Source organism: Aspergillus puulaauensis, chromosome 4 (assembly GCF_016861865.1).
Source record: "Aspergillus puulaauensis MK2 DNA, chromosome 4, nearly complete sequence".
In the NCBI taxonomy this organism is placed as follows: Eukaryota; Fungi; Ascomycota; class Eurotiomycetes; order Eurotiales; family Aspergillaceae; genus Aspergillus; species Aspergillus puulaauensis.
The window spans coordinates 3,164,534-3,190,148 of record NC_054860.1 but is presented as its reverse complement, the minus strand read 5'-3'; the positions used below and the strand labels follow the sequence as shown (position 1 = coordinate 3,190,148).

General features: G+C 50.4%; 9 protein-coding genes across 9 annotated transcripts; 6 read left to right on the top strand and 3 right to left on the bottom strand.

The window, feature by feature from the left end:
- Positions 1-328: 328 nt before the first annotated feature.
- On the bottom strand, positions 329-1,622 carry APUU_41227S (uncharacterized protein; the record flags this gene model as incomplete). The annotated part of the gene is made up of 2 exons (XM_041704387.1): positions 329-1,516; positions 1,590-1,622. 2 exons carry the CDS (start codon positions 1,620-1,622, stop codon positions 329-331), a joined length of 1,221 nt encoding a protein of 406 aa, XP_041556977.1.
- A 1,225-nt stretch (positions 1,623-2,847) lies between these two features.
- On the top strand, positions 2,848-3,297 carry APUU_41226A (uncharacterized protein; the record flags this gene model as incomplete). Its single annotated transcript, XM_041704386.1, has 1 exon — positions 2,848-3,297. The coding sequence occupies one exon, from the start codon at positions 2,848-2,850 to the stop codon at positions 3,295-3,297; it is 450 nt and encodes a 149-aa protein (XP_041556976.1).
- A 3,922-nt stretch (positions 3,298-7,219) lies between these two features.
- GLT1 (glutamate synthase (NADH)) lies at positions 7,220-13,849 on the top strand (the record flags this gene model as incomplete). Its single annotated transcript, XM_041704384.1, has 5 exons — positions 7,220-7,395; positions 7,468-7,508; positions 7,573-10,918; positions 10,971-11,271; positions 11,330-13,849. The coding sequence occupies 5 exons, from the start codon at positions 7,220-7,222 to the stop codon at positions 13,847-13,849; spliced, it is 6,384 nt and encodes a 2,127-aa protein (XP_041556975.1).
- A 430-nt stretch (positions 13,850-14,279) lies between these two features.
- Positions 14,280-15,780, top strand: APUU_41224A (uncharacterized protein; the record flags this gene model as incomplete). Its single annotated transcript, XM_041704383.1, has 3 exons — positions 14,280-14,508; positions 14,565-14,747; positions 14,810-15,780. 3 exons carry the CDS (start codon positions 14,280-14,282, stop codon positions 15,778-15,780), a joined length of 1,383 nt encoding a protein of 460 aa, XP_041556974.1.
- Positions 15,781-16,012: 232 nt separating this feature from the next.
- Positions 16,013-17,059, bottom strand: APUU_41223S (uncharacterized protein; the record flags this gene model as incomplete). Its single annotated transcript, XM_041704382.1, has 1 exon — positions 16,013-17,059. One exon carries the CDS (start codon positions 17,057-17,059, stop codon positions 16,013-16,015), a length of 1,047 nt encoding a protein of 348 aa, XP_041556973.1.
- A 346-nt stretch (positions 17,060-17,405) lies between these two features.
- On the bottom strand, positions 17,406-18,032 carry APUU_41222S (EMI1 family protein; the record flags this gene model as incomplete). Its single annotated transcript, XM_041704381.1, has 1 exon — positions 17,406-18,032. One exon carries the CDS (start codon positions 18,030-18,032, stop codon positions 17,406-17,408), a length of 627 nt encoding a protein of 208 aa, XP_041556972.1.
- Positions 18,033-18,349: 317 nt separating this feature from the next.
- yme2 (putative RNA12 protein) lies at positions 18,350-20,900 on the top strand (the record flags this gene model as incomplete). The annotated part of the gene is made up of 2 exons (XM_041704380.1): positions 18,350-18,551; positions 18,604-20,900. 2 exons carry the CDS (start codon positions 18,350-18,352, stop codon positions 20,898-20,900), a joined length of 2,499 nt encoding a protein of 832 aa, XP_041556971.1.
- A 405-nt stretch (positions 20,901-21,305) lies between these two features.
- APUU_41220A (cytochrome P450) lies at positions 21,306-23,078 on the top strand (the record flags this gene model as incomplete). Its single annotated transcript, XM_041704379.1, has 2 exons — positions 21,306-21,547; positions 21,602-23,078. 2 exons carry the CDS (start codon positions 21,306-21,308, stop codon positions 23,076-23,078), a joined length of 1,719 nt encoding a protein of 572 aa, XP_041556970.1.
- A 211-nt stretch (positions 23,079-23,289) lies between these two features.
- Positions 23,290-25,340, top strand: ilv3C (putative dihydroxy-acid dehydratase; the record flags this gene model as incomplete). The annotated part of the gene is made up of 4 exons (XM_041704378.1): positions 23,290-23,367; positions 23,422-23,860; positions 23,909-24,120; positions 24,171-25,340. The coding sequence occupies 4 exons, from the start codon at positions 23,290-23,292 to the stop codon at positions 25,338-25,340; spliced, it is 1,899 nt and encodes a 632-aa protein (XP_041556969.1).
- Between the last annotated feature and the right edge of the window lie 275 nt (positions 25,341-25,615).

Here is a 25,615-nt window from a genome sequence, read left to right as displayed (position 1 = left end):
TAGAAGGTTTTCACAACCATGATCATTAGTAAAATAGTATCACAACCCACCACAAAAGCAGAGCTAACCTCCCACAAACTATCGATTCATACTTAATTACCTAGTAGTATAATAATGCAAAAACCCCGGTCATCCATGCATGCATCTAATCTGGGAAATGCGGCCGAGCCATAATCAATCCGCCAAACGCCTCTATTGCTCACGTAGCAAGCATAGCATAACAAATACAGCTGCCCATAGTCAGGGCATAAGCCAGCAGACCAATAAATTATTGGCTGGCGTAGCCCTTGATATCGACAAGTCGGTACAGATAGTGTAAGGTGTGCCTTTACTCGAGGCTATCCCTCGGCATCGGTATCCCCGTGCGTCCTCGACGTCTTGGAAATCGGCCAAAGACACTGGCATTGTCGGAGCTTCGTCGACTTGTCTGGCTCGCCAGAGAGGCGCGGAGATCACGTCCATGGTCTCGGTCTCGGTCTCGGCCCTGGTCGTGCTCCTGATCAAACTCGTCGACCAGCATACTTGTGCTCATGCTACTCGTATCGAAGGCGTCGCCGCCGCCACTCCAGCGCTGAAGGAAACGTCGCTGGGCTTCTGTTTCTCGCTCTCGTTGCGGCGGTTCCCGGGGTAGGCCACGTGTGCTGCTCGCTGTGCTGGTACGGAACGGATGCTGCGAGAAACTGACTTCGTCCTCTTCATCGTCGAACTCAGCGTCTGTGTCTGTATGTTGCCATTCGTCTTCTTCGCCTGCCTCAGCTTCCGGAATATCGTCGTCTAGGTCCCGTGCCTCCCCTCCCTCCTCCAGCTCACTCATACCCTCCATGCCCTCGCTAGCGCTAGGAACCTCATCGTCCAAATCAGGTTGGTTATCAAAATCTCCCCCATCCTCATCATCATCGTCGTAATCCGCAAATCCCTCGGGAACCTCATCGTCCAAATCCCGCTCCATATACCCTTCCTCATCAACATCTTCATCCTCCTCCAATCCTTCCTCTCCATCCTCTACTAGCCCATCATCACCGTCACCATCCTCATCGCCATCTGCGTCCGGAATATCAGCATCCAAATCTCTTTCCATCCCTGTCTCTTCCTCTTCCTCCATTCCCTCTTCACCCTCTCCACCCGCGGCCGCAGCGGCGGCGGCAGCAGCAGCAGCAGCAAATTCCGCATCCGCAGCAGCCATAGCCTCCTCTCTCTCAGCCTCCTCTTCTTTCATTCCCAGCATTGTCTTCGGACACCCCGCCGGTTTAATCCACGAGCACCCAAACGATGCGATATTATTCTTGCGCGCGCGCAAGGCCCGTTCTTCCAAGATCAGTGTTGCAAGCGTATCGCTCGTGTTTGCGAGGGCACTCGCTCCGCCGTGTGCTGCTGAGCTTCCGCCGGTGCGGTACTGGCTTGTTCCATGGCGGCGGGCGGCTTGGGCGTGGCTTGCGGAGGCGGAGGCGGCGGATGATGGGGGCTCGGTGGACTGGGAGAAGGAGGTTGTTCGCGGAGCGAACCAGAGGTCGTGCGACTTTTGATTTACGTTAGGTTTGCTTGCTCAACCGTGTAATGGCCGAGAGGAACTGGGGAGATGGTGCACATACATCGCGCGGTGTGAAGAGCGGGAGTGAGAGCATTGTCGTGGAAGCTCCTAGCTCTCAGAGGTAGCTCAGCGTGTAAATGGGATGTGTAGTGAGCTCAACCACTCCAATTCGAATTCATCCATATGTTCTGCTTCAATCTGCAAGCCTTCAGTTTGGCTTGCTGGAGCAAGGGTGCCCAGACAGCAATCAAAGCACTCCGTCAAACCTCAGCCGCAGGTCGACGCGGATAAACGCGAAAACACCAAATGATAACTAGATAGAGAGGCCTGACTGGGAAAGAAACAAAATAAAAAAAGGATCTTCAATTCAATGGATAAATCCAATCGTGAGTGGCAGCCTGCTAGCAACGATGCAGTGGACTTTGATGAGGGGAGAAAAACAAAGATCCCCGAGTCGCCCAGAAATTAAGTTTAAGCGTTGCTCAAGCTCGCCGCAGCGCGGGGAAGGCAGCCCTAACTAGTACGTAACTACAGAGTCAACATGTCCTGGTTTGAACACCATCTACAGTGAAAAAAAATTGAGTCTGATGTACGAAGAGTTCAAATGGATCAACATTAGGATATTTCCTCGATTATATGGGTTCACTTTACCAATGCTCCAAGCATCATCAGCGCGCAAAGCTCTTTGCCACCTAGGAGGATTCTAGTATATTTTCTACGGGCGAGTCATATACAATGCTCTCTTATCATTACTTACCCCAAATAGTGGAGGCCTTCTCTAGTAGCTTCGGTACCCACGCTTTCTCAAGATGAATTATGTAGGTATCACAGACCGATTGCGTTACCAGAAAAGGCTGACCATTGCACACTGAGGTTGGACTTTGGACTCATTAGCCAAGGTCATTAGGCAAGAACTTCATGCGTTTTTAATATTCTCACACAGTCTCACTTGCGAAATGTCCTTGTGAGTAAATTGGTCGTCGACCGGGGTGAGTTCTGTCTTCCTTCCAGTCTCGAACGCGGAAAACCAAAACAAAGAACGGAAGAGTAGTCGCGTGTGCTGGGCCCATTCCCAGAGAATCCTTCGGAAACTAGATACCAACTAATACATATGACTAGCAGGGGTCATGCCATGGTTGATGAATAGAATAGTGGAATCGTTTCAAGAGGTTCTCATGCTTGAGGGAAATAGGCTTCAGAAATACGCCTCTACCAGGCGAAACTGATCTTAAATGAGCTTGCGACCGCACAGAGCACACTGAAAACTCGAAGAGACATGGGTCGCGTCGGTGAGATCAAGGTGGGCTGCGGCTTGAGAGATGAGAGACAGCATGCCGAATTTGGGTATAGACAATAGTCGTCTGCAGGCTGAAGGCGAGACTGCGTTCAGGATCATCCCCCCTTCGATTAGACGACTCATTCATTTTAGGATCAGGACTGGAACAGCAGTGAACGCCCCATTGCAGGAGACCCGTAATAATAATGATCATTTGAATAATGGTCGTCACATTATTGGATTGAACACTGGTGGGCGTACGTATTCCCTGCTTGAAACAACGCCAAATTCCGGTAATCTGCCAATTGTTCGACTTCCGGTTTCCCCCGGGATATTGCAGTCTCCCACTCCACCGATGAAGACACAGTCGGTGAACCCAAAATGGGCAAGACCAAAACGGAGGGATCGGGTGAATCCGGGAGTGGGAAGGAATTGGCATTTCCGCCCAGGACAGTCATGTGATGGTGTTGCAGTTTCATCAGGATTTTTTTGAAATGCTGCGGAATAGAGAGTGACCTGACAGAGCGACTTCGCTTCGTGGACCCATGATGTATTTCATGATGTTCATTCGTTGCGAATCACCTGACTTTTATTGTGAACTGGCCATCATGAAAGGAGAACCTTTTTCTTTTGCCATATCTGGCCCTCCTATATATGATCAGTGCTTGCGGTGACCTGGTGCAATCAATATACCTGGCAAGCAGAGTAAAATGGGCCGCCTGCCTGGTGCATGGAAGCTGCTGTTCCCGAGCTGTGGGAGCTCCTGGGCCGTCACGGCTCTTCCCAAACAAGGCCGCTTTCGGTGAGCGTAGGCCCGTAGCAGTGTGCTCCCGTAGTCCTGGAGAAGAAACAGCGGATATTGGGTAGCAACAATGGAATCCAATCAAGTTGGGTGTATTTGGCCACAAAACAATAAAAGATCCATGGCCTGGCGCAAGGTGATACTACTCGGGGTAGTAGGAGGCTGCCCAGTCAGATGGGAACACACCAGCCAGCATGGAGGAATTGGAAATATATTGCTTTATGTATTCGAATTATCATCACCTTTCTCCAAGTCCTTATCAGCAGAGCTCTCATCTGGAACAAGGTTCAGGCCGAACAACCCGTGGACGAGACGAGAATCCGTCCAAGTTTCCGGTAACAGTTCGTGGCTGAACTGATTTCCGTACGTTACGATTCACGAGGATAACAATCGTCATCCCGGGCTTTTTCGAGGACGCCCATTGGTCGGGACCGGCCACGCCAGGAGCTCAACTCTCCCCGGAAGACACAGTTAACTCTAGGCTTATATGTAGGCACACACGGTCGACGGCAGATGAAAGAACGAAGCTGGAAGGGCAGAGGCTAATTGATTCTTCCCATATACCTATGCGCTGCCCTTTGGAGATGAAAACATCGAATGAGCACTTGCTTATTTATCTTTGCGTTCTGAACCAATGGCGGCGAGTCCCAATCTCCCAACTTGCCCAAGCCTCGATGACTTGAACGAATGTGCTGGGGAAACACCAACGAGCCAATCAGCACGTTATCATTGTATGGCAAGGTGCGGCTCGGGGCCCCCGATTTCGGGGGAGGACAGGAGGGGAAGTTGGCTGTGGACAGAGTGAGGGGTTCGGGAGGGTTTGGACTTTAGAGGGAGGAGGAGGGGGTGTCCCGGTCCGAAAGGGGATAGCGCTAGCTTGGCCGTTGTCGGAAGTCTCACTCTGCAGCGGACAGTGAAGGTGGTACAGCTCAGCGTTGGACCGCCGCTCCGTGCCAGTCATTAACCAATCCGGCCCTGCCAAAAATACATATGCTGATCAAGCTATGTATGCACTAGTACCACTGGATTTACCGCTGATCGACCAACATCATGCATTTGGGCGTGGGGAATAATGCAAGTCCTTTTGCTAGCGGAAATCGTGCACTTTGTCCGAAGAGCCCTGAGACCATTCAGTGCCCAATGCACTTTTAGTGGCTCATGCCACTAACTCTTCGCCTAAGGCTATCTCGTCCGTGTTGCGCTGGCTGTGAAAGACGAGAAACAGCTCCTCTCCTTTCTTTTCCAGATGCTCCCAAAGTTACCAGGTAGCCAACTGCGTCCATTTCGCTGTTTTGTACGGTCGTACAGGTAGTTCTCCATCAAACACCACCAATCTCAATGATTTCTGTTACGCTGTGGTTAGGACCTTGGCACCACTTGACTCCTTGCTGATTCCAGGGCAGATTGTCAGCCAAGAGTCATCGTTCAGTAATATGCCGTGCTTGCGTTTCTCGATCGCCATTCTAAGCTACTATCTTAAGTTTTCAGCAGAGGCTGGTGTGGGGGTGAACTTTGAACAGTTGACCATGTGCACATTTCCGGACTCAGTGTGGAATAAGCACTGTATCCTTGCACCGCCCCACCATTATAGTGCCCAATTATCCATCTAGCCGGACCTTTTTTGATCTAGTTAGGGCGGAGAAAAAAGATGAAAGCATGAGCGTGTTGACTGCTGCGTGAGGTCAACTAGCCTTGCATGGTAGGATGTCCCGAGTAGTATTTGTTGGCGCATTAGCGCCTCTTCCTTCCCTCTGGACTTTGTCGTGCTAGACAGAGTGCAAGTACGGAAAGTACCTACATTAATTATTACGTAGTATGTTGTTGCAAAGACGGAAACTCGAATCCTTGAAGTGACAAAGCTAGAAAGCTTCTGACTCATTGCTCATGGCTTGAGGGGACAAGCGTCGACGTCGCCTTCAAGGATTATTATCCGAGTCAACAATCATTTGCCCCTAGGACAGATGAACTGATGACTGAAACGTGTGAGACGTGGAATGGGCCGCCAATCATGGAAACCAGAATCAGCATAATGGTCATACGTACCATTTGTTGATCTGCTCGAACTGATTTTCGTTTCCCCCTCGATGCGCGACGTGCAGCAATTCTTCGTTCCTTCTTTTTAAACCTTCTGAAATACGCGGTCGGCGAATGGCTGAGCCAAACGGGTTTGCAGCGTTTAAGGTTGCCTGGGTCGATGGGGACCTCGGAACTCTGATCGCAGGAATCTTAGTACGTAATTACGTAGTATACACCGGGTGTTAACGGGACCGTCCTCTCAGACGATGGAATCGACATCCCGGAATTGCGCGGGGTGATCTCTGAGCCCACTCTTCATTGCTTGGACTCTGCATCATTTGAGGCACGCTGGATGACAACTCAGAGACGAGACTGACAACCGCCGAGAAGGGTGTAAAATAGACTGAAATACCAATACCAGCTTGTTTGACTAGCGTCCCAAGTGCCCGTTGCTTTGCTTTTCTGGCCCCACCGGCTTGGATCTTGACGTAGCAGAAACCTAATCTTCTTGGTTAAAGGGTTGAAAAACCACTGTCCTGATTGGCTGCTGCTCTCTTATCTCTGACCTGCTCCCCGACCTTCGAGGCTTCGAACGCGTCCCGTAGTTCCCCATCCCCCATCCCGACGCATGCAGAGTTGCAAACAGTGTTGCTCTGGGGGAACGAGCTTGAGCGGCAAGCGTGGAGGTTAGCTGAGGATTCGTTTTTGAAATTGAATTGGAGTTTCCCCCGTTGGTGATCAGAAGTCGTATAACAAGCAGCCCTAGATTTCGACGACTGGGTCTACATGTGAAGTTGAGCCGAGTTCCTGAGCCCCCCAAAGTACTCCAAACCAAAGTGCTGCGGCGGACATTATCTCGCCAGGAGCGGAAGCCGCCGAAAATGCTTTGTCGTTGTATCTATCAGCGAAATGCGAAATACTCCCCTGAGTAGTAGTAGAGTGGGCTGTTGCCAGTGCGTGAGAATTGAAATGCCAGTTTATCTAATTCTTTTCTTCTGCCTCGGAGACGACTGCAAGTCTACTAGGCTGAAGATGTACAAGCAAACGGCAATTCGCCACGCTGGAATGCCTTGTCGTCGATCTCCTCCAGAGTACGTATTTTTCCCGAATTGGTCTTCTGTTCCCCAGTCCGTGATCTCTCGATCGAAATACCCTCCCCCGTCTGCTGTACCGCGCCATACATACGTACAATACCCAGACCTGGCAGACTCAGCCCGTATCGGAACGTCCCAAGTGAATTCCCCGGGCCTCTGCCTCCCGCCCTCCTCCTCCCGCCTAGTAACTTTTTTTTTTGCGACGCACCCCCCCCAAATTCCCCTCACTCCTCTTATTTCTGGCTTCCCCCTCCTCTTCTTCTTTCTATTTCTTCTCTCCTGTCTACTTTTTTTTTTAAACCATCCTCGGAGCTAGACGTCGGGCAAAGTACCATTGCGATTGTACCTCCATTGCTCACGCTCCGCTATTGACGACATACTACACCTTGGCTATACATCACAGCTTCAGCCCCGCCGAAATTTAACAGCGGCGGCCGACCCAACGCTCATCACCACTCCCCCAGTTTCTGTCATTCCATTCTCTGTCGGCCACCGGCGGAAGAATGGGTCTGAACTTGGAGGAAATCTATGGCCAAACTATAGTTGAGGAGCAGAAGCCGAATGAGTATTCGGAGTACCAGCCAAAGAAGGGATATGGCTGGGCTAATACTTTGCCCGAGCGGCAAGGTCTCTATGACCCCGAATATGAAAAGGATGCTTGCGGTGTAGGCTTTGCTGCGTAAGTTGATGGGCCTTATCTCCATTACAGGAAAGCAATCTATCATACTCTAACACATTTCCTACTGTACAGTAATATTAAAGGCAAAGCTAGTCACAAGATCGTCAGCGATGGTGAGTTCATACAGACCGGAAATTTGGGATTGCCCTCACTTACGATACGTCTTCTATTTTATAGCCCGGAATCTGCTCTGTAACATGACGCACAGAGGTGCAGTCGGTTCGGATGCTCGAGACGGTGACGGTGCCGGTGTAATGACCAGCATCCCTCACAAGTTCTTCATTAAAAACTTTGCTCGTGAAGTTGGAGTGGATCTCCCACCGCTTGGCCAGTACGCCGTCGGTAACCTCTTCTTCAAACCTGATGAAGAGTCTCTGAAAGACTCCATCAAACAATTCGAGGAAATTGCCACAACACTAGGATTGCGCGTACTAGGATGGCGTGAAGTTCCTCGCGATTCCACGATCCTTGGCCCTGCAGCTTTGTCTCGGGAGCCTACTATCCTGCAACCTTTCGTAGTGCTGAAATCTGCCTACGGGGAAGGTAGCAAGCCCGAGAACACTGATCCGGAGAAGTTTGACACAAAGACTTTTGAGCTGCAGCTTTACGTCCTCCGAAAACGCGCTACGCACATCATTGGCCTTGCCAATTGGTTCTACTTGTGCTCTCTCAGCAACCGCAACATTGTGTACAAGGGTCAGCTGGCCCCTATTCAGGTGTACCAGTACTACCACGATCTGGTGAACGTCGATTACGAGGGCCACTTTGCTCTTGTCCACTCTCGTTTCTCTACCAACACGTTCCCATCTTGGGACCGTGCGCAACCTCTGCGCTGGGCTGCTCACAACGGTGAAATTAACACTCTACGAGGAAACAAAAACTGGATGCGTGCGCGTGAGGGTCTGCTGAAATCCGAGATTTTCGGCGAAGAGCTCGAGTCTCTACTTCCCATTGTTGAAGATGGTGGATCTGACTCTGCCGCCTTTGACAACGTCCTGGAGCTTCTGATGATCAACGGTGTTCTCTCTCTACCTGAAGCCGTCATGATCATGATTCCGGAGGCATGGCAGGACAACCCAGCCATGGACCCAGCCAAGGCATCTTTCTACGAATGGGCTGCTTGCCAGATGGAACCTTGGGATGGCCCAGCTCTCTTCACCTTCTCGGATGGGCGTTACTGTGGTGCCAATCTGGACCGCAACGGCCTGCGCCCTTGCCGATTCTACGTGACTGACGACGACCGCATTATCTGCGCGTCCGAAGTTGGTGCCGTTGATATTGACCAGGAGCGTGTTATCCAGAAGGGTCGTTTGCAGCCCGGTAAAATGCTTTTGGTTGACACAGTTGTTGGTCGTATCATTGATGACTCCGAACTCAAGTACACCGTCTCCCACCGCCAGGACTTCAGCGGATGGCTGAACAAGGAACTCGTTAAGCTGCCTGCCGTCACTGAGAAGCTGGTTGAGCACAACGTGGACATCCGCCACGACCTAGATAGCCACACTATTCAAAATGACCCTCGCCTCAAGGCTTTCGGATACTCTTTTGAGCAGGTCACTCTTCTCCTCGGCCCTATGGGTGCTGATTCCAAAGAAGCTCTCGGCTCCATGGGCAACGATGCTCCGCTCGCCTGTATTGCGAAACAACCGCGCCTTCTGTACGAGTACTTCCGTCAACTCTTCGCTCAGGTCACCAATCCCCCAATTGACCCTATCCGTGAAGCCGTTGTCATGTCTCTAGAGTGCTACGTTGGTCCTCAGGGTAACCTGCTGGCAATGGATCCATCGCAGTGCCGCCGCATGCTGCTTCCTTCTCCTATTTTGACCATCCCCGAGTTCAATTCTCTAAAGAACATCAACAGTGTCCACAAGGACTGGACTGTAAAACTCATTGACATCACCTTTGAGAAGAAGAAGGGTGTCCCCGGATACATCGAGGCTCTTGACCGTATTTGCGATGCCGCCACCGAGGCCATCCAAAACGAAGACAAAGTTCTCATCCTTTCTGACCGTGCTACATCTGCTGACAGAGTGCCCGTGTCCGCTCTTCTGGCCACCGGTCTCGTCCACCATCACCTCGTCCGCAACAAGTGGAGATCTCTTGCAGCGTTGATCGTCGAAACTGCGGAAGCTCGTGAGGTTCACCACATGTGTGTTCTCGTCGGTTATGGTGCTGACGGCATCAACCCCTACCTGGCTATGGAGTGCATCCTCAAGATGAACCGAGAGAACCTGATCCGTAAAGAACTTTCCGATGAAAAGGCCATCGAAAACTACAAAGCTTCTTGTGATGGCGGTATTCTAAAGGTCATGAGCAAGATGGGTATTTCCACTCTGGCGTCCTACAAGGGTGCTCAGATTTTCGAAGCGCTCGGTATCGATGACAGCGTTATCGACCGCTGCTTTGCTGGGACTGCAAGCCGTATTCGCGGTATGACCTTTGAGCTAATCGCTCAAGATGCATTCGCTATCCACGAGCGCGGTTACCCATCTCGATCTATCATTGATATCCCCGGTCTTACCGAGTCGGGTGAATATCACTGGCGTGACGGTGGCGAAGACCACATCAACGATCCCGTCAGCATTGCCAATGTCCAGGACGCAGTGCGCACGAAGAATGACAAGTCGTACGAAGCGTACGCCAAGGCTGCACACGAGCAGATTAAGAACTGTACCCTCCGTGGTATGCTTGAGTTTGACTTCGAGCAGCGGACCCCCATTCCTATTGACCAGGTCGAGCCCTGGACTGAGATTGTTCGCCGCTTTGTGACCGGTGCCATGTCTTACGGGTCCATCTCGATGGAATCCCACTCCACTCTAGCCGTGGCGATGAACCGCCTTGGTGGAAAGTCTAACACTGGTGAGGGTGGTGAAGACTCAGAGCGTAGCAAGCGGATGGAGAATGGAGATACTATGCGTTCATCGATTAAGCAGATTGCGTCTGGTCGTTTTGGTGTGACGTCTCACTACCTTGCCGATGCCGATGAACTTCAGATCAAGATGGCCCAGGGTGCTAAGCCTGGAGAGGGTGGTGAACTTCCCGGGCACAAGGTCGTTGGACCTATTGCTCACACCCGTTACTCCACCCCTGGTGTCGGTCTCATATCGCCCCCTCCTCACCACGACATTTACTCCATTGAAGATCTCAAGCAGCTCATTTACGACCTCAAGTGCTCTAACCCCAGGTCTCGTGTTTCCGTCAAGCTTGTATCCGAGGTCGGTGTCGGTATTGTGGCCTCTGGTGTCGCCAAAGCCAAGGCTGACCACATCCTGATCTCTGGTCACGATGGTGGTACTGGTGCTTCTCGATGGACTGGCATCAAATATGCTGGTCTTCCCTGGGAGTTGGGTCTTGCAGAGACTCACCAAACGCTTGTTCTCAACGACCTCCGTGGCCGTGTTATCGTCCAGACCGATGGTCAGATCCGCACCGGTCGTGATGTTGCCGTTGCTTGCCTCCTCGGTGCTGAAGAATTTGGCTTCGCTACTACTCCGTTGATCGCCATGGGATGCATCTACATGAGGTTCGAACCATGGCCCAATCTCTTTGCTTACATAGTTGCTGATTCTTTCTAGGAAATGTCACCTCAACACGTGTCCCGTAGGTATCGCGACTCAGGACCCCGAGCTTCGCAAAAAGTTCCAGGGTCAGCCTGAGCACGTAATCAACTTCTTCTACTACATTGCCAACGAGTTACGTGCCATTATGGCCAAGTTGGGTATCCGTACTATCAACGAAATGGTTGGCCGTGCGGAACTGCTCAAGGTTAGGGATGACCTTAGCAACCCCAAGCAGGAAAACATCGATCTTTCACTCATTCTCACTCCCGCCCACTCTCTCCGCCCCGGTGTCGCAACATATAACGTACGGAAACAGGTAAGTTGTGAAATCGAAATGAGAATAAGTATAGAGATTCAGTCACTAACTAAAGCAGGACCACCGCCTCCATACTCGCCTTGACAACAAACTCATCGCCGAATCCGAACTTGCCTTGGAGAAGGGCTTACCCTGCCGGGTTGAGTGCGATATCGTCAACACTGATCGCGCTCTAGGCGCCACTCTTTCTTACCAGGTCAGCCGTCGTTATGGTGGCGAAGGTCTTCCCCAAGATACGATTCACTCCAATATCAAGGGTTCAGCTGGTCAGTCCTTCGGTGCTTACCTCGCTCCCGGTATCACACTGGAACTTGAGGGTGACGCCAACGATTACGTCGGTAAGGGTCTGTCGGGTGGCCGTCTCATTGTCTACCCACCTCGCGGTGCTGCCTACAAAGCGGAGGAGAACGTCATCGTCGGTAACACCTGTCTATACGGTGCCACCCGGGGTACTTGTTTCTTCCGTGGTGTCGCCGCTGAGCGTTTTGCTGTTCGTAACTCCGGTGCTACTGCGGTTGTTGAAGGTGTTGGTGACCATGGATGTGAATACATGACTGGTGGCCGTGTGGTTGTTCTTGGCTCAACTGGTCGTAACTTTGCTGCCGGTATGTCCGGTGGCATTGCCTACATTCTTGACATGAACCAGGACTTCCTTTCCAAGGTCAACATGGAGATGGTGGAGTGCTCTGGTCTTGAAGACCCAGCTGAGATTGCCTTCCTTCGCGGCCTGATTGAGGATCACCACCACTACACCGGCTCCGAGTTGGCTGCTCGTGTTCTCCTAGACTTCACCCGCGCTCTCCCTCACTTCGTCAAGGTATTGCCCATTGATTACAAGCGTACCCTTGAGGAAGAAGCCGCCAAGGCTGCCGCTGCGAAGAAGCCTGAAATCACGCTTCCTCAATTGCCTAGCACTCCTGCTGAGAAGGAGAAGCCCACGGCCATGCCTGATGCCAAGAAATCTGAGCTTTTGGATATTGAAGACAGTGTTACAGACTCCAAGGTCGAGAAGAAGAGAACCGCGCTTATTCTTGACAAGACCCGGGGTTTCATGAAGTACAACCGCCGCAGCGAGAAGTACCGTAACCCAGCCACCCGTACTCGTGACTGGGCGGAACTCTCCAATCGCCTCACTGAGGATGAGCTTAAATACCAGTCTGCTCGTTGCATGGATTGCGGTGTTCCTTTCTGCCAGTCCGACACGGGTTGCCCGATCTCCAACATCATTCCCAAGTGGAATGAACTTGTCTTCCAGAACCAGTGGCAGGATGCCCTTAACCGTCTTCTCATGACAAACAACTTCCCCGAGTTTACCGGCCGTGTCTGTCCTGCTCCTTGCGAGGGCGCTTGCGTCTTGGGCATCAATGAAGACCCTGTTGGTATCAAGTCCATTGAGTGTGCCATCATTGACCGTGGTTTCGAGATGGGCTGGATGGTTCCTCGTCCCCCTGTTGTTCGCAGTGGCAAAACCGTTGCCATCATTGGCTCCGGGCCGGCTGGTCTTGCCGCTGCTGACCAGCTCAACCGCGCTGGACACAGTGTGACGGTCTATGAACGTGCCGACCGTATCGGTGGTCTACTCATGTATGGGATTCCCAACATGAAGCTTGACAAGAAGGTTGTTCAGCGCCGTGTTGATCTGATGGCCGCCGAGGGCGTCAAGTTTGTCACCAGCACCGCTGTTGGCCCCGGCGGGGAGCACTCCTTGGAGTCCCTTCGCCAGAGCAACGATGCTGTTATCCTTGCTACCGGTGCAACTGTTGCCCGTGATCTCAAAGCCCCCGGCCGTGAGCTTGATGGAGTTCACTTCGCCATGCAGTTCCTTCACAAAAACACCAAGTCTCTCCTTGACTCTGAATTAGCCGATGGCTCTTATATCTCCGCCAAGGACAAGCACGTCGTCGTCATTGGAGGTGGTGATACCGGTAACGACTGCATCGGTACCTCTGTCCGCCACGGCGCCAAGTCTGTCGTCAACTTCGAGCTTCTACCTCAGCCTCCCCCAGAGCGTGCCCGTGACAACCCCTGGCCCCAGTGGCCCCGTATCTACCGTGTCGACTATGGACACTCTGAAGTCAAGACCCACATGGGCAATGACCCCCGCGAGTTCTGCATCATGTCCAAGGAGTTCGTTGACGATGGTAGTGGCCGCGTGAAGGGAATAAACACTGTCCGGGTTGAATGGACCAAGAGCGCCACTGGTGGATGGGACATGAAGACCGTCGAAGGGAGTGAACAGTTCTTCCCTGCCGAGCTTGTTCTCCTCTCCATGGGTTTCCTTGGTCCCGAGGACCGTCTCCTTGGTGAAGAAATTGAACGTGACGCCCGCAAGAACGTTAAGACCAACCCTGGCCACTACGGCACCAACGTACCAGGAGTATACGCTGCTGGTGACTGCCGCCGCGGTCAGTCTCTGATCGTCTGGGGTATCAACGAGGGTCGCCAGTGCGCTCGTGAGGTCGATACTTTCCTCTCCGGCATCAGCTCTCAGCTCCCCGTGACTGGCGGTATCGTTCGCCGACCTGCCATTGACGCAGTTCGCCAAGCCACTGAGCATGCTGTGGCTATTGCGGCATAAATACAACAAACAGATAGAATTTCGGCGCGCTGGACAGGCTCCCGCGGGACGACAGGCTCGTTCTATGGCTGATAATGACGATGATCTATGAATAATACCACGGCGAAAAGAGAAAGGGAACTTTGCTTCCGGATCAGCGGGATAATTGGAAGATGTAAAATATCTTTAGTTATTTAGAATTTCCTTGAACAATTTATTGAATTTCCTTGAATTGAAATATTACTTGAAAGTAAGCAATAGAAACGACGTAAGTATAAGGAAGTTGGACAACCGACAAAAGCCGGGCCCATCAGGGAACCTCGGTAAGAGCAATAGGTAGCAGTGATTGCACTATAACTAGTTACCTACTAGGTATACCTCAGCTCCATGATCAGCAACTTCCATCATCCCTCTCCCTCTCTTTTTTTAAAAAAAAAAAAAAACATTCGCGATGAGTAACACCGAATTGGTGACCATCACGACCCCTCACACGGTCCCAAGTACGACTACGACTCTAACTTCTGAGCCACGTGAAAGAGCATCACTACGACGGCATGAGGATGTAGAGGATGAGCCAACGAGTGACGGACGAGCGGAACAGGAGCTTTCGCCTGTAGATGGAGGGGCCGCTGCTTGGAGGCTGCTCTGCGCCGCTTTCATGTTTGAAGCATTGCTATGGGGTACATTCCTGTTATGTATTGAATTCTCGAGACATGGCTAATAGAAATACGCACAGGCTTCCCTCTCTCATTTGGTGTCTTCCAAGAATACTACTCCAAGATTCCAGAATTCGCGGGTAATCGCTATATCTCCGTTGTAGGCACCATAGCATCTGGATTTGGTTACCTTGGAGCACCGGTCATCATGCCTTTTATTCAGCGCTATCAGCGGTGGCAGCGCCAGATGATCTGGGTTGGCTGTATGCATCATGAATTCATAATTTATCAGGGTGTCAAGATACAGATTGCTAACTTGTATCAGGGCCGATTTGCATTGCTGGACTCGTTTTCGGGTCCTTTGCGTCCACTTTAGAAGTGCTTATCCTTACACAGGGTGTGGCCTATGGCCTTGGTTTCCTCATATTCTACTACCCCATCCTCAGCATGGTAAACGAGTACTGGATCACACGTCGTGGCATGGCTTACGGCATTCTCTGCGGTGCCTCTGGCGTCTCAGGGTCCGTGATGCCGTTTGTCCTGCAAGCTTTGTTAGCAAAATACGGTTACAGAACAACACTTCGTGCTGTGGCCGTGGCTCTCACCTTGCTCACAGGCCCGTTGATTCCTCTCTTAAAGGGCCGCTTGCCGCCTTCAGGACGAGCCAGTACACCCAAAATCAATTGGACGTTTTTCCGGAGCCCCCTCTTCTGGATATACTCGATTTCAAATCTACTGCAGGGATTCGGGTACTTTTTTCCTTCATTGTATCTCCCCTCGTTTGCGTCGTCCTTAAACCTCAGTGGCAAAAGTGGTGCTCTCCTCCTCGCGCTGATGAGCGTTTGTCAGGTCTGTGGCCAGTTTGTCTTCGGTTACTTGTCTGACCGCAAAGTACCGCTTAACGCTTTGGCTTGCTTGTCAACCGTCGTTGCAGCAGTTGCCTGTCTCACCATGTGGGGATTGGCCCAGAGCTTTCCGGTCTTAATCGTCTTTGCTGTTGTATATGGGTTTTTCGCTGCAGGTTATACTGCTATCTGGGCGAGGATGAGCATGGCAATCACTGATGATGTGACAGCAGCGCCAATTGTCTTCAGCCTGCTTAACTTTGGCAAAGGCATCGGAAACGTACTTGCTGGTCCTGTCGGGGGATTTTTGGTTTCCAGCTCGACGTCAACGGGGCCTTCATCGTCGTCCTATCGTTGGGTCATCACTTTCACTGGTGTATGCATGTTCGCGAGCGCCTGTACTATTTGCTTGCGGTATTCGAAGTACCTCTGTGTCTTGGTTGTTAGATGACTTTATGGGGATCTACCAAAATGTTTAATTCATGGCATAATATATATGCTAGAGTGCCCGCGGGTAGGGTGATAATTGCCGTCTACTTCTAGTTGCACGTAGTTATCCTTCGTCTTAGTGATGCTACTGAGCCAGCTAAAAGTTAGGTTAATTCACCGTTTTAAAACAAAAACATCGTTAATGATTTACCAAGTTCATAGTGTGTGTATATATATATATATAAATAGATTCCTTATCCCTCCCCCTCCTCAGCAATATTCATCTCCCTTGGTGCCGTAAACACCGGCCCAGGGTGCCCCCTCCTTATCCTGCCCTCACTCTTCGCATGCACCGGAAGTTGACGCCCACGAGCAGCCTGCTGACGCGGTACTGGTACCTTCGCTGGTCGGAACCCTCTTTCCCTTTGCCTCTCTCCCATCCTATTCGCATGTCTCGTGGCTTCCTCGAACATCGACAGTTCGCCCACCCTCAGCATCGAGTCAAGAATGTCGTCGCCAACCAGCAACACCTGGGATAGGAACTCATACATATAGGCTAACCGCTCGTCAGCTGACACAGATAAATTCCACAGGTTTCGAACGAGCATCTCATCGTCAGTTGGCGTTGGTTGTTTCAGGATGGTTTTGCGCGGAACGTGTGTGCGATGTCTCGGTTGTGGACTGCTGTTGCCACGGTGTTGGTGTTCTGTGCCTACATCAGGCTGCGTCTGGCACGACGGCGATGAAGGACGCGAATACCAAGAGTCCGGATAGCGGTTTTCCTCGTAAGAGCTACCACCGTCATCAGGGATACCGCTACGAGGACTCGTAGGATTGAGATTGGGAATAGCGTTGTTGTTTGCCTTGCTTCTTCTCTCGTGATATTCGTTTAGACCCGGCGTAGTGGGATGGGTTGGGCTCTTTGGAATTTCGCTGGCATTACCCCAGTGGACGGCTCTTGCGCGATATGCGCTGCGGACGAACCTGTCACTGTCGGCAGATTTATTGTCTTTGTCATTGTCACCTCGGGTGTGGGCCGCGGCGAGGGCAATAGAGTTGGGTTTTCGGTTTGATCGACGCCCGTGTGACGAGAATGGTTCATCCTTGCTGCTGAAGGGGCGATGGTTTGGATTGTAAGCATTTGGTGACTGATCAGTGTATGGTGGTGGAGGACTCAAGGGGCGTTTGGTAGTGCTGAAGGCGGAGATGACTCTGTCAGCCGCCCATTCCACGAAACTATATAGTGATGGCATTTCGAGTGCAGAAGGCCAGTCAGTTTCAAATGTGAGTGGAGCGAACATTTCGAAAGTTCAAATCCGTGTGACGGAGAGGGAGCCCCCGTTTATGTATCCTTCATTATATGAAGATGTTAGGACAAAGACGGGGGGGTGTAGACAATAGCGATACACTGATCAAAGATTCATTGTGTGAAGGGTAAGATAAAGGCGTTTCATAGAAGCACTTGCGACCTGATGAACGAGAAACTCATAAAGAAAAGATTCGTTTTGTTATGTTCATTAATAGATATCTCAATGTTATACAATTATTGTACATAGTCCCAACCATGCAAGGTATCCTCCTAGATGCTGTTAGTACACGGATTTGAGAAAAACAGTGGGAACAATATAACTCACAAGAAAAGAAAATCTAAATGGTACTGGACGGGTGCCGCGCCTGCGCCTGAGCTTTCTCCTCTGCCTCCATTTCCCTCTCCAAAGCCGCAAAGTCTCCCTGAAAGGCACCCTTGACCGGTTCCATCCGTACTTCCCACACATCCTCACTACTCGGACCCGTCTTATATTTGATCGCTTTCCTCCGATTATGCTCCCGAATTACGCGCCTCTTCTCATTGTCGCTGAATGTCCTTGTCTTCATACACAGCCAGAAATTCTCCCAGTGCTCACTGCACGACCGCATCTCACCATATCGATAAACGTTAACAAACTGACCGCCTAACGATTGGCAGAAGAAAGCGTAATCAAAGGCCGAGCGACAGGACATGGTATCGGGGTAGAGGGAATCGGGAGCTATAGATCCTGGCGAAGATTGCGTATCGGATGCTGGGGATTGTTGCGGTTCAGACTGGCTGATATCATTTTTCACGCTCTGCCATAATTCGGCGAATTCGGCGTCTGCTTGCTCTTCCCGGCTGAGTTTCCGTGATTGTTGTGGTGGTGGTGTTGGTAGATTGTCTTGTGTTGAAGATGCAGGTGGAGGTTGAGTCGGTTGAGACTCGTCCTTTTTAGAGGACGAGGAATTCCAAAGCCAGCCCATAATTATAGACTGAATATAGCTGGAGCTCCAGGTGTGAGAAATTGAACTTATCTGCAATTGGCAGCATAGGCAATGAGCTGCAATTATTATCGTGGAAGCGGAGTTGAAAGGATGGTGTTTGAGATGTTTGTTGCAGCTTTGCTTGGCGGCGTAATTCGCGGCTGGTCATGACAGTACCAGAACAGGAATGTAATCTTACAATCATTGATCAGTTCCACTCTGGGGGCTTGACGTCATTTATCGCAATGTGGTCGGACCATCAAAGTAGCAGCTCTTCGCTCGTTCTGTGTTTCTAACACACTCACACACTCGCGATCATGATGCGAGCCCTGTTTGCTGGCAGGGTGTCCTACGGTTGCAGGCCTCTGCCATGCTGCAAAGGCTCTACTGCTTATCGGGTTCCAAAGACATCTTCGATTATTACCCGGCATGCAAGTACAATCAGCTCCGCAGATGTCAGTTCACTTGAGAGCGGCCACATTGAATTGGGAGAAAACGAGGGCTTAGTATTTGTGAATAGTGAGCTTTTTCAAGCATGGAAGGCTGGCCCTATAAATCTAACAAGCTCTAGATATCTTCCCCCGAAAGCTCCAATGGCTGCTGCTATTGGGACCACTCAACGGTACCCAGTCGTACGAAAAGGCTTTAAAGCGCATTAATCGTCCACATCTCGCGGCGTCAGATCCATTGCGTATTGTCCATCAGGTATTTCCACCGGGCTTGGATATCAATATTAAAGATGTCATCCCGCGGTTTCGCGAAGGTGGCGCCTTCGTAAAATATGCCCGGAAGCCAGGGGCCACAGACACTGAGATCGAGGCTACAATCAAGCACCATTTGGAAAAACATCCTATTCGACCTTGGTTCTACCCGTTCCGTCAGGCGACAGTTTCTCAAGTTCAGGGAAGGCCGTGGATTGAAGATCTTTATCGCATTCCTAGTCCACGTATCCGAGTCGAGTTTTACCCAGCCGCACCGGACGGGACAGCTACAGAATTGACTACAGAAGTCCTCTATACGGTTTTCCGCAGATATGGAAAGCTTCGGGATATTGAGCGACAGCCGCCAGATTCGAAAGAAACCCCGAAATATGCATTAGTCGAGTTCTCCCGTGCTAGTAATGCTGTTACAGCCAAAAACTGCATCCACGGATTCACCATACCTCCGGAGGGAGGCGGGAGCAATTCTGGTACACGCGTTAAGATCAAATATGAACGGAAGATCAGACTGTCTATGATCAAGGATTGGCTTCTGAGTCATCCCCGCATAGTAATTCCTGCAGCGGCCGCTCTCATTGCAGCCATCACAGTGACCGTCTTCGACCCAATACGCACATTCTTCATCAAGATGAAGATAAAGGCCACCCTTCATACGGAGGGAAACAAGTTTGTCCAGTGGATCCGGTATCAAGTCAGCAAGGCAAATATTTACTTCGGTCAGAGCAAATCCGATGCTCGCGGCCTGACGGCAATTTGGGAGGATCGCCAAAGCGATATTTCTCAACTTAACTCGTGGCTGACGGAGAGTGCCGAAACATTCATCGTGATACATGGCCCACGCGGTTCAGGAAAGCGCGAGCTGGTGCTAGATCGAACCCTTAAGGACCACAGATACAAACTCGTCATCGACTGTAAACAGATTCAAGATGCTAAAGGTGATACGGCCAAAATTGCTCGTGCAGCTAGTCAAGTGGGATACCGACCGATATTTTCATGGATGAATAGCATCAGCAGCTTCATCGACCTGGCAGCTCAGGGAATGATTGGCACCAAGGCGGGCTTTTCTGAGACTCTTGACGCGCAACTCAGCAATATTTGGCAAAACACTGCTGTGGCCATGAAGAACATCACACTGGAGAACAGAAAAAAGACGGATACGGATGCGCAGCTTTCAGATGAAGAGTATCTGGAGGCCCATCCCGAGCTACGCCCAGTAGTAGTCATCGATAACTACCTCCACAATAACCCAGAAGGCAATGTGGTCTATGACAAGATCACAGAGTGGGCTGCAGGTCTAACAAGCGGGAACATTGCACATGTTATCTTTTTGACAACTGATGTGTCTTTCTCCAAACCGTTAAGTAAGGCACTACCCAATTCGGTGTTTCGAACGATCTCCTTGGGCGACTGCTCTCTTGAAGTTGGCCGAAGGTTCGTACTCAACCATCTCGAATACGAAGCAAAGAATAAGAACCAGCCTGCCCAAAAGGAAGAGGACCTGTCAGAGCTGGATAGTTGCATTGCTGTATTGGGGGGACGCGTGACGGATCTCGAGTTCATGGCACATCGCATTGAGTCCGGGGAAACCCCTCGAGGCGCCGTTACTCGAATTGTTGAACAGTCGGCCTCTGAGATCTTAAAAATGTTCATCTTGACTCCTGAGTCTGACTCGCAGCAGTGGAGTCATGAACAAGCCTGGCATCTGATCAAAACGCTTGCACATTCCAAGGATGGCAGTGTATCCTACAACCATGTTCTTGAGTCTGATTTGTTCAAGTCTAATAGTCAAGCTCTTCGAGAACTCGAGCAAGCAGAGCTTATTTCCATCGTCAGTGTGAATGGCTCTCCAAAGAGGGTGAGGGCTGGAAGACCGGTTTACCAGGCGGTATTCAAGCGATTGACCGAGGACAAAACCTTGAGCAGTCGTTTAAATCTCGAGATATTATCGCAGCTAATCAGCAACGAAAACAAGAGCATTGGGAAGTACGAGGAGGAACTCCTCCTCCTTGGAAAGCTGCCGAAACAACCACGAGAGCTTACAGGAAGAATCCAGTGGCTCCTGGACAAGGTGTACAACTCACAGAACAAGATTGCGAAGTATGAAGCGGAAAGCGCAGCACTTCAGAAGGTTTCGCAAAACGAGCATTAGTAACTCTCAGTACTCTCTAATCTCCTCTGTGAATATTATGAAAATACATGACTGTAATATGAATTCAATATATATTCAATGTAAATTCCCGTCATTTCATCCATTTGTTGTAACTATTTAGTTACAGTAGCTAATATACGTAGTAACTAACAAACAAACATGCATTGTGAGCCACAATTGCTGATGTCAGCTGTAAATTACCGTATTATACATACGGACAACTTCCAAGGCTGGCCAACTTCAGCTTCTCCCTGTAGCAAGAAATTTCGCTCGCGTTTCTAAATTTGCCATCCTTATGAGTAGACTTAGTAGAATTGCTATTCTCTCATCATTTTTCTTTGACGTGGCTCTCCCACCTAGTTTTTTCTTGGATTCTAGCCTACATCCGGCTATTCAGAGACCGCAATGAACACGATACAAACAGCCTATGCCGGGTTACAGTTGAAATCGCTCCCCTTGGCCGTGGTTCTCATTTCAACATGCATCCTCATACTCACACGCATTCTTAGCGGTCTTCAGAATTATGCTAGAAAGACGAAAGACACAAAACAGGTGCGCCGGCCTAAAGCAGTGCCGCATTGGATACCATGGTTAGGCCATAGTGTCTCGTTTGCCCGGAATCACATAGACTTCCTAGAAAAGGCTAGGTGAAGACTCTTTTATATCTAGATCTCCAAGGGAAATTTAGCTAATCGTAGTAGGAACCGATTGAATGAGGCTGTATTTTCCATAGTGATTGGTGGCGCAAAGCACAATGTTGTCATGTCACCATCCATGATCAAGTCTGTCTTGACATTTAGGGGTGTAACAACAGCTCCTCTAGTCAAGCATATTGCGCGGAAGATTCTCGGCGATCGTGGCTCCTTCGAGAAATTGAACCCTTCTGACAGCCATGTTTTTGTTCACAACATTCCAAATCAGTTCATGCATGAGCCGTCTCTGTCTCAAACCTCGACATCGGCTACCCGTTTTATCGAACGGGAGGTTCCGAATCTAGTGACTTTCTGTTCAGCCCCCATTGACCAGATGCTTTGGGAGCGGCCAGGCGACGTCCGTATTGTCGAGGGAATGAATCAACCTGTTTGCGAGGTAGATTTCTTTACACTCATTAGACACTTTGTTGGGACAACGACGACTACTTCACTATTTGGTCAATCTATCTTAGAAACTTTCCCGAATTTGCTTCAAGATATCTGGAGTATTGATGACCAATTTGCGACTTTATCAATGGGGCCTCCTCGCTATCTGACGCCCAAGATTTCTGCAGCTTATATTGCCCGTGACCGACTATTAGACATACTTTCTGTATTCCATCAAGCATTGCTATTTTGGGATGAGGGGAAAGATCTTGGGACAGAGTTCCGCGATCTTCGCGACCTCGACGACGTTTCGAAGCCGGTCAAGGAACGGGTCCGCATGGCGAAGGACTTGGGACTATCGGCAGAGGATACCGCTCCCGCACATTTAGCCTTGCTTTGGGCTATGAACGGCAACTCGCCCAATATTGTGCTTTATCACCTTCTTCACTTATACTCCAATCCGACTCTGCTGGAGGAAATCCGAAATGAGATTGCCCCGTATGTTCGGGTGTCGAGACCTAGCAGAGAGGAAACTGGGTTCCCGATCCTGGAGGCACCCAAACTTTCGATTGACATGGACAAGCTATATGATTCGTGTGAACTTTTGAAAGCGACCTTCTACGAGACTCTACGCTTGGATTCAGCAGGACTTTCATTCCGGCAATTGACTGCAGACCTGACACTCACTGAAACCAAGGAGGAAGCCGCGAGCGCAGGTGAATCAACTCCACGGTCTTATTCTCTTAAGCGCGGAGAGCTAGTCATCGTACCCCATGGGGTTGTCCACAACGATCCCACATACTTTTCTAACCCCGACCAATTCGACCCTCTGAGGTTCATCCAGACCCACCCCAACACCGGCCAGAAACGCGCAAAATTCGAAACCATGAATCCGTTTGGGGGTGGAATGCCCGCATGCAAAGGGCGCGCTTTTGCAGAGAAGAAGATTTTGGCTTTGTCGGCAGCAATTATGTCCTTGTGGGAGGTCAAGCCAGCTGATGAGAGGGATTTCAAGATCCCAGAGCACAAGATTTCGAGTGCTGCTTTCCTGCCAAAAAATGATATTCGGGTGCGAATATCATCGCGCTTTCATTCATGATGTAAATGGATTTAATAGCGGCTTGTGTGTGTCGGTGTGTGTATATAGAGAGATCTCAAAACAAATAAAATGTAATGAATTAGCAGAACACTCCCGGCTATAATGCGGGGGGGGGTCTTGGAGTTCGCATCAGCGAATTGAATTCTCGCTGATAACAAGCAGGACCCCATCTTTGCTAGATAAAGACCAATTATAGGTCGATACCACAAGCATGGAAAAGAATCCGGATAGCGCGCGGACTTATGCCGAGTGTACTTCGCTAGGTCTCACCATCCAAGAGTTCAAATACGTGACCCATTGCCTACTTTATTCTGGATGCATCGCGTGTAACTTGTGGAACTAGCATATATCCATCCAACAAACTATGGAACAAAACGACAGCGCCGTTGTCCCTCAAGACTACGATCTATCAACACCTATATCCTCCAACTCAGGCCTCCGACAAGGCTTAACGTCGTACGGCGATGCTCATTTTTCCCTCTTCTTGAGAAAAGTCTTTGTTAAGGCACTAGGGTACTCCGAAGACGCCCTTTCAAGGCCTATAGTTGGAATTATCAACACCTATTCCGGTTACAATCCCTGCCACGGGAATGTACCGCAGCTTATAGAAGCGGCGAAGCGCGGTATCCATCTCAATGGTGGCCTTGCGGTTGAATTTCCAACCATAAGTGTGCACGAGTCATTTGCGTATCCGACAAGTATGTTTCTGAGGAATCTGATGAGTATGGATACGGAGGAAATGATCCGTGCTCAGCCTATGGATGCGTGTATCATGATTGGGGGTCTGTCTCCTTCCCAGGCTTGTTGATGAATAAACTGACGCTCTCTAGGATGCGACAAGACGGTTCCGGCACAATTGATGGGGGGTATATCTGCAAACAAGCCTGTCCTTCCGTTAATTACCGGTCCGATGATGCCTGGGAGTCATCGCGGTAAGAGGATAGGTGCCTGTACGGATTGCCGGAATAACTGGGCAGCCTTCCGTGCTGAAGAAATAGATATTGAGGAAATCTCGGAGATTAATGAAGAACTTGCCCCGACGGTAAGCTCACATTCACAGAACTCCAGATTCAAATTATCTGACAGGTTCAGATTGGGACCTGTGGCGTTATGGGCACTGCTAGCACAATGGCTTGCATTACTGCTGCTCTTGGTATGATGCCTCTGCGTGGAGCTTCCGCGCCAGCAGTTTCGTCTGCAAGGGCTCGAGTCGCCGAAGAAACCGGAGCGAATGCTGTACTGACAGCACGCAATAAGCGGAAGCCGCAAGATATTCTATCAAAGGAGTCGTTCCTAAACGCCATCACCATCCTGCAAGCGATTGGTGGCTCAACAAATGCAGTAGTGCACCTGATGGCTATTGCAAATCGACATCCAAAATTGCAGGGCGTGATAACCTTGCAAACATTTGAAGAAGTCGGGCGCAGGACACCACTACTGGTGGACCTCAAGCCCAGTGGCGATAACTACATGACTGATTTCCATAATGGCGGAGGGTTGCTGGCGTTGCTACATACCCTCCGGCCCCTCCTTCATCTCTCTGCCATGACAATCTCGGGTCAAACACTGGGCGAAGTTCTTGATACATCACCATTTCGTGGATTTCCCCTTTCTCGACAAATTATCAGATCGCTATCAGACCCTCTCTATCCTTCGTCATCGCTGATAGTCCTCCATGGAAATATAGCACCAAACGGTGCAGTAATGAAAGCCTCGGCTTCAAAGGACCGCAATCTCCTCTCCCACGCCGGACCAGCAGTTGTTTTCGACAATTCCACTGACCTCGCCAAGCGCATCGATGACCCAGACCTCGAGGTCTCAGCGAATTCAATACTTGTTCTTAAGAACATAGGGCCAATCGGGAATCCTGGGATGCCAGAGGCTGGTCTTCTTCCTATTCCGCGTAAGCTTGCAGCCGCAGGTGTAAAGGATATGCTCCGGATCTCAGACGGGCGCATGTCCGGTACGGCTGGCGGGACAATTATTTTGCACGTCTCCCCGGAATCAGCAATCCCAGAGTCGCCATTCGGTATTGTCCAAACGGGTGACCTTATCAGCTGTGACGTAGAAACTAGAAAGCTACAACTGGAAATATCAGCAGAAGAAATGAACGCGAGGATTGAGGCTCGAAGATCGGCGTTCGAGATGGAGAAGAAACCGAGACAGAGGGGATATCGCAGGTTGTATGAGCGGTCCGTTAACCAAGCGCAAGATGGTGCCGATTTTGATTTTCTTACAGCGGACGGGGGATCGAGAGATTAAATCTGTAGTAGATCTGTTACTGTCACAACTCGTAAGTGATTGGTCTAGAATCTACATGAATTGAAACCCTGACCCTGTGCCCTAAGCCCGTAACTTACCCGATAGGTACGGTTAAAGACGCGTCGCGCGCGACAACGCGCGACAACGCGTTCCCCTTCCGGGCCGTGACAACGCTTCTACTTCGAGCTATGATTATTAGGACTCCATAGCAAAGCATTCTGAAAACGAAGTCAATTGCGACATGCTAAAAAACGAACGGTGATCCCATCGTCTCG